The sequence below is a fragment of the Triticum dicoccoides genome, chromosome 6A, assembly GCF_002162155.2.
Source record: "Triticum dicoccoides isolate Atlit2015 ecotype Zavitan chromosome 6A, WEW_v2.0, whole genome shotgun sequence".
Lineage (NCBI taxonomy): Eukaryota > Viridiplantae > Streptophyta > Magnoliopsida > Poales > Poaceae > Triticum > Triticum dicoccoides.
In genome coordinates, this window is record NC_041390.1 from 185,653,395 (window position 1) to 185,661,317 (window position 7,923).

The 7,923-nt window shown below is 52.7% G+C and overlaps 1 protein-coding gene and 1 pseudogene across 1 annotated transcript; one reads left to right on the top strand and one right to left on the bottom strand.

Annotated features, from left to right (window-relative positions):
* The first annotated feature begins 4,972 nt into the window (after positions 1 to 4,972).
* Positions 4,973 to 6,059, top strand: LOC119316525 (basic leucine zipper 8-like). Its single transcript, XM_037590845.1, has one exon. The coding sequence runs from the start codon at positions 5,316 to 5,318 to the stop codon at positions 5,847 to 5,849; it is 534 nt and encodes a 177-aa protein (XP_037446742.1). The 5' UTR covers positions 4,973 to 5,315; the 3' UTR covers positions 5,850 to 6,059.
* An 88-nt stretch (positions 6,060 to 6,147) lies between these two features.
* Positions 6,148 to 7,923, bottom strand: part of LOC119316524 — a 4,882-nt pseudogene continuing 3,106 nt past the window's right edge.

Sequence of the window (7,923 nt, forward strand, 5' to 3'; positions counted from 1 at the left end):
CCGCAACGGCGGCTCTCAGCCCCGCTAGGCGGCTCCATCCCCCCTGCTCAGGCCGCGGCACCCCCGCCCTGGCTCACGGGGTACAACCCCTGGACGGGGGTGGTGCACGCCTACTCGATGCCACTTCCGCGGGCGCCTGCTCCGGGCCTAGTTGGCCCTCGCCCGGGTCTTCATCAGGCTCTCTTGGCCGCGTCGGGCGGCTCCGGACCCGGCGGCCCTTCGGCGTACAACGGGACCATGGCTCACGGCGCTGCCATGTCACCGTCCTACGACGCTCCATCGACCGGCTACACCTACGACCCGGCGCTCCTAGCCGCCCTCCATGCCGCCCCTTCCCCAAGCAACTACTCCGGCGGCGGGGACTGGTACATGGACACAGGCGCCGCTGCTCATATGGCGTCGAACCCCGGTATCCTCTCTCGAGTCTCTCTGTACCCTCTTCTTTCTCGCATCGTTGTCGGTGATGGATCTACGCTTCCCATCACCCACCACGGCGCGTCTTCCCTCCCTCTCTCATCATCTTCCTTACCTCTCAATAACGTACTTGTGTCTCCATCCTTAATCAAAAATTTATGTTCTGCCCGTACTCTTACTCGTGAACATCCTGTTACCGTTGAGTTTGACAAACATGGTTTTTCTATCAAGGATGCTCACTCCCGGAAGGTTCTGCGCCGATGTGATTCTCCCGGCGATCTCTACCCATGTGGCCAAACGACAAGTAGTGGTCCTGTCGCTCTCCACGCCGACGTCGCTCTCTGGCATGCTCGTCTTGGTCACCCCGGAGCCGCCGCTCTTCATAAAGTTTTGCAGACTTTTCCTTTTTCATGTAATAAATCGGAGGCACACACTTATCATGCCTGTCGCATAGGAAAACACGTTCGTTTGCCGTTTTCAACTTCCTCATCAATTGCTACTCTTCCTTTTGATGTTATTCATTGTGATGTTTGGACATCTCCCGTGCCTAGCAATTCGGGTTTATCATATTACCTTGTGATTTTGGATGATTTCTCTCATTTCACTTGGACCTTTCCGTTGCGCCGCAAATCCGACGTCGCTTCCTCCCTTCATGCCTTTTACGCCTATGTTGCCACCCACTTTCACCGCACCATTGCCCATCTTCAAACCGACAACGGAAAGGAATTTGATAACCTCGCTATTCGCACCCTTTTATCCGCTCATGGCACCATTTTCGCCTCACATGTCCATACACATCTCAACAAAACGGTCGTGCCGAACGTGTTCTCCGCACTCTTAATGAGAGTGTTCGCGCCTTGCTCTTCCACGCACACATGCCTGCTCGGTTCTGGCCAGATGCCCTCGCCACAGCTACTCTTCTTCTTAACATCCGGCCTTGCAAACCCCGATGGAACTATACCCCTCATCACCTGTTATTCGGGTCACCTCCGTCATATGATGATCTTCATGTTTTCGGTTGCCTTTGTTATCCTAATATCACTGCCACGACACCACATAAGCTAGCGCCTCGCTCCATCGCTTGTGTATTTCTTGGCTTCCAACCCAACACAAAAGGCTTCCGTTGCTACGACCCGGAGTCACATCGTGTGATCGTGTCTAGGCACGTTTATTTTGATGAGGTTGTTTTTCCGTTTCAGCAGGCATCGCCGCGTCCCTCGCCATCTCTGGACGTCTCTCCTCGACGGACTCGTGGAGCCCTTGCGCTCCCACCATCTCGCCGGTCGGGCGCGGTTGCGGCCTCGTCGCCCGCTGTCTCGCTGCCCTCGGTGTTTCCTCCGTCGACTCAGGAGGAGTCGGCCTCCCCGGCCACGTCGGGCCCCCGCCTCTTGGCTCTGGAGGAGCCGGTTTCCCCGGCCTCGCCAGGTCGCCGCCTCTCGACTCTGGCGGAGTCGGGCGCGACCCCAGCTGGGCCCTCGGGCGCCTCATTGGCTCCGGAGGAGCCGGGCACTTCGGGCCCGTCTGCGCCCGCATCACCGTCTACGACCGAGCCCGAGCCTCCTGGCTCTCTGTCGGTTCTGGAGGAGCCGACCCTCTCGGCCCCGTCGCCCGGGTCTTCTCATGCCTCGCCGACGCCCTCAACCCCAACACCCGTGGGCTCGCCGGCATCTTCCTCGTCATCCGAGCCGGTTGTTGTGGCTCCTCGGCGCCGCGGTCCACGCCCGCCTCCCCCGCCGCCTCACCATCATATGGTGACGCGCACCAAGGCCGGTGTGCATCAGCCGAACCCGCGCTACCACAACCTCAGCGTCACGACCCTCTCTCCGATTCCGCGATCGGTGCATTCTGCGTTGAGTGATCCGCATTGGACCGCCGCTATGCGTGCTGAGTATGATGCTCTTGTCGCCAACCAGACTTGGACTCTTGTTCCTCGTCCCCCTGGAGCGAACATCATCTCGGGCAAGTGGGTTTTTTGTCACAAACTCCTCCTGGACGGTTCTCTGGACAGGTACAAGGCCCGCTGGGTTGTTCGTGGATTTGCACAACATGCCGGTGTTGACTTCTCTGAGACTTTTCTCCGGTCGTCAAACCCGCCACGATTCGTGTGGTTCTTCAGCTGGCTGCATCTCGTCACTGGCCTGTACATCAGCTCGACATCAACAACGCTTTTTTGTACGACCATCTTCAGGAGCGAGTCCTCTGTCAGCAGCCGACTGGGTTCGTTGACCCTCAGCGACCGGATGATGTCTGCCTATTGTCACGATCATTATATGGCCTCAAATAGCCTCCGCGCGCCTGGTACCAGCACATCGCTGGGTTTCTCGGTCTTCTCGGGTTTCGCAGGACCACCTCTGACACGTCATTGTTCGTGTTGCATCGGGCTGATCATGTGGCTATGCTTCTGCTCTATGTTGATGATATTGTCATCACTGCCTCCCGAGTGGACCTTCTTCGCGACATCATTGGTCGTCTCGGTTCTGAGTTTCGGCTGAAGGATCTTGGCGCGTTGCATTTCTTCCTCGGCATTAATGTGCGACGTGATGCCACTGGGTTCTTTCTGCATCAGGGATAGTACGCTCTTGATCTTCTGGACCGTGCCGGCATGACTGACTGCAAGCCAGCCGCCACACCCGCTGAGGCCAAGCCGAAGCTTTCCGCTACCGCCGGCCAGCCTGCCACCGACGCCGCTCTTTACCGCAACATTGTGGGCGCCCTTCAGTACCTCACGCTCACCAGACCAGACATTCAGTTCGCGGTGCAGCAAGTTTGCTTGCACATGCACTCGCCCCGTGATGTCCATTGGTCTTTGGTCAAGCGCATTCTTCGGTACATTCGTGGCACTCTGACCTACGGTCTTCGTCTCCGTGCATCCGCCTCGACTGAGCTTCTTGCTTATACTGACGCGGATTGGGCTGGCTGTCCAGACACTCGACGCTCCACGTCTGGCTACTGTGTCTTCTTCGGGGACTCTCTGGTCTCCTGGTCCTCTAAACGGCAGCCTACTGTCTCCCGTTCGAGTGCTGAGGCCGAGTATCGAGCTGTCGCCAACGTCGTTGCAGAGACTTGTTGGCTTCGTCAGCTTCTCGGTGAGCTTCGGATTTCTCTTCCGAAGGCTACTGTGGTCTTCTGTGACAACGTGTCGGCCACCTATCTCGCGGCTAATCTGGTGCAGCACAAGCGCACCAAACACATTGAGCTCGATGTTCACTTTGTACGCGAGAAGGTTCAGTTGGGTCAGCTTCGTGTTCTTCATGTACCGACCACCCAATAGTTTGCCGACATCATGACCAAGGGATTGCCTACCGCTGCATTCCAGGAGTTCCGTTCCAGTCTTTGCATCGCCGACGCCGATGCTTCGACTGCGGGGGGTGTTGAAACGTGATATCTTTGTATTTATTTCCAACTGATTCTCCTATTATCTCTAGCCTTGTATAGATTGATCTCTAGAGATATTGTAGGGTTAGTTGGCTTGTCACGCAAGACACCACCTGTATATATTGTAACCGACTCCGATGGAATACAATTGAGTTGCATCCTATAGTCTTCTACACTTCTCATAACTCACTGGCCTCCAGAGCATGATGACTTTGCAACCTAGGCGGCTAGGCCTCTTGTTACATGTCATTAGTTACAATGGGTGCCTCTATTTTACACTGATGTATCCGTTAGAGCCTAACTACATGACATAAAAAATAACAGGAGCACAAGCCACATCAATGAATACGATGTGCACGTTTAGTCGAGGACGAGGTCTCCTTCGATTCGAAGGATTTTTGGAGGACTTGGGTCCTTAGGAATTTCCCCTACTTTGATCATTTGATCATAGGATTGAAATTCTTAGGAATTTTTTCGTAGGATCCATTTGCACTCAGTATTGGAGAAAAAATTCGATCACTTTGTAGAATTCCCGTACTTTTCATGTGCTATCACCACTCATTAATCCAAATTCATATATTTTTCTAATCATGTAGGATTCAATAGGACGTGACACTCGACCCTGTGTTTTCCCATTTGTATATCTTCATAATCGTTTCAATTAAAGAGGCTGGATGGGAACACCTTGAATTTATCTATTGGGCAATTGGTCAGAATTTTGCGCCAAGACTGGGGGAGTTTGCGGCAAAGTTGTATGGGTTTGGGCAGGTTAGCCGTGAGTAATCGGCCATTGTAAAACAACGTATTTGGTGGTGGCTTTCATACCATTTCTTATATGAATATATGATATGCATGTCTTTTTTTTAGGGGTAATACGCATGTCTTATGTGTATTCTAGAAACATATATTAGGTAGCATCTGTCATGAGAGCCTCATAATCGCCCCCACGGTCGGACGTTGAACGAAGTGATCACAATGGTGACCTCGTAAATTTCAAGATGGTATGCCGGCTCAGTCTTTCGGAGATGCTCATAGAGGTAGGGTGTGTATGTTTGCGTTCATAATTGTGAGTGTATGCGCGTGTATATGAGCGCTTGCATCCATACTGTGTTAAAAAAAACTCTGCAATGCAATGCCGTTCCACATGTAACCAACGAGCATTTAGTTTACTGTGCGGGTTGCACCTGGAACAGAAAGAACCGCCGTTACTTTCGACAAAATTTCTTCACGCAGAAAAGGAAGGCGTTTCTTTCTATCAACAGAGCCCGCCTTTCCTCGCGACGCCGACATGTCGACGACAGATTACGAATCCAGACGATAATTCTCAAACAACGTCCACGACGTTGAGCAAAAACAAAAACCGAATTTGCTCACGTCACCACGCCAGCCACAACTTTAGAGCGCGCTCCGCTTTCCCCGCGGTTTATAAGCGGCGCGTCTCCGCTCGATCCCCCGCTCCATTCGTCCGGGCAAGAAACACACGAAAGAAAAAGAAAAGTCCACCAATAATTGCAAACCTCCCAAGCATGCAACGCCACGGCGCTGCCTGCAGCATTGCGTGCCACCCCGGCGGCGCCGGCGTGTTCATGCTGCCGCAGGTGTACGATCCTCGCGCCACGCATGGGCAGTACGACTTGGCCTCGCTGTCGGACATGGTGGCTCCATACACCGGCTGCAATGGCGGCAGCTCCGCCGTCGGATGGGCGCCTCCGGGGGGTGACTCGGTGGACGACGACGGTCGGGCGTCGCGCCGCGGCAACGGCGACGAGAGGAAGACGAGGCGGCTGGCGTCGAACCGCGAGTCGGCGAGGCGGTCGCGGGTGAGGAAGCAGAGGCGGCTGGACGAGCTGTCGACGAGGGCGGCGCGGCTCCGGGCGGCCAACCAGCGGCTCCTCGTGGAGCTCAACCGCGTGCTCGCCGAGCACGGCCGCGTGGCCCGCGAGAGCGCACGGCTCCGGGAGGAGGCCTCCGACCTGAGGGCGAGGCTCGACGGGATGGGGGTGGACGAGGCCGATGATGTTGCTCCGCAGAGCACAGAGGACACCGGCAATACGGCTTAGCTGGAGTACTAATAAGAGAGAGAAAACGCGCATGGGACTGATTCATGGCACGTAGCCAGGTGGACATAATACTAGTTCTAGTGTGGCGACCAATTATATTTATTTTTATTCCTCGGTGAGGAAATGGAACTGCACGTGGTGTTCACAGTTGGAATCGGGTGAGAGATGGGTGTACAGAAGAGTATGAGCGATTTCAGCCATTGAGAAATCTGCGCCGAGGCATATCGACTATCACAAACAAAATTAGCAAGAACGGTTGCACAGCCTCCAGATCGGCCAGAATTCCGCATGCAAGCATGGCGTCCACAGAAAGACACGAGAAGCTCGCCTCTGTCGCCACCGCCGAGTACTCTTTCTTCACCTAACGCGGCGGCATCTGGACACGGTCACACACACGGCCGTTCTGCACCAGTCGGGGCGACGTCAACGGCAGCACCCACCTCAAATTACAAACGAGTATGTCATCAACTTACTGCTGGGTGCTGAAGCCCTACTTTCGAGGGCACATCCTACACACTTTCAGAGAGGGCGATGATGTATTGTTGATTGAATGATGGTGCTCAAAGCTCAATTCCCGCACCTTGACGCGCCTTCGTCGTGTCCATTTTCCTGCCGAGACTTCAGTCGCTTCCTGTGGTGGCTCCGCCTCCTCTCTGTGCAAGAGTTATATCATATCCAAGCATCATTTTACACATGCAACAGGTTGACCATCCAAGGAGGTTTCGTCTGACGACACTCAAGATTACGAACCACCGGTACAGACAGACAAACAAACAGGGCAGCAAAAGAAAATGGCATCAATTTCGTTCTGAAACATCTTCGGCAACATGTTTTCTGATACTTTCATAATGCATTATGCTGGGCTGCCACATGTACGAACTATTAAGCCTTCCTGAAAATGTGTTGCGGAATCCAATAGGACCTGAAGATGTAGAGTGGATGGTAGATGGAAAGTGCCAAGTCTACTTACTGACAATATGACAATTAGCAAACGAAGCCACAGAGCAACACTGAAGTACCTCATCTCGAACACAAACACAGTACAATAGGACATCGTCGTATGCCCACGATTTTGTCTAGTAGGAGTATATTGGAGCATCAAGGATATCAAAATTAATGAATCCGGAAAGATAAATAGATGTTGACTGGTTGGTAAATGCCCAACCCTGACCCTTGGACGCTAGAAGGTCCATTCATCATAGGTATGCTCTGGTGCATCCTTTTGCTAAAGGCTAAAAAGGCTACATGTTTGATTGCCGTATACCAAAATGTGAAGTGCAAATGGAGGTTGGACTCCTATTGATGATAATTTCCCCTGCAGATATAATTATGTAACAGGAAGTGACTAGGCCACATTGCCTAACAGATTGGTACAAATTTGTTCAGGCATAACCAGTGACCACTTAAGTCAGTTTCAGTAAAACCACACTGGAATCGTCTTTACAGGCAAATATTAAGCCTTACTGGAAACTGTGTGGCGGAATCCAGTATTAGCTAAAGGTGCAAAGTGGATAGTAGATGGAAAGTGGCGAATGGCACTGATCAAACAAGCAGCAATGTTGAAATTTGAAATGCCTCATCTCGAACACAAACAACAGTAGAATAGGACATGGTCATATGCGCCAGTGCATTTTTTTCCTAAATGCCATGAGAACACGTGCGCTATTGCTTTATATACTAATCTGACGTGCAAATGGGGGTTGGAGCTTGGAGTCAATACTGATGATAATTTCCCCTGCCGATATATTACTATGTAAAAGGAAGTGATCAAACCACATTGCCTAACAGACTGGTGCCAGTCTGTTCAGGAATAAGCATTGACCAGTTAGTCATCAATTTCAGTAAAACGCACACTGCATTTGCTGCCACAGGCAAGCACCTAGCACAGGAAACAGTGATTTGGTTTCGTGCATACAGATTTTATGCTTCTAAAATTCTGCTGTCCTAAAGACTTCTTTTATGAACGATCATACCTACTAGCACTGCTTGCTAGCCAAAGAGCCCTCCCCCCGCGTCGTCTCCTCCAAGGCGACCCGGGGGCAACCCTAGCCGCCACAGCCGCGCCCCCCTCCCC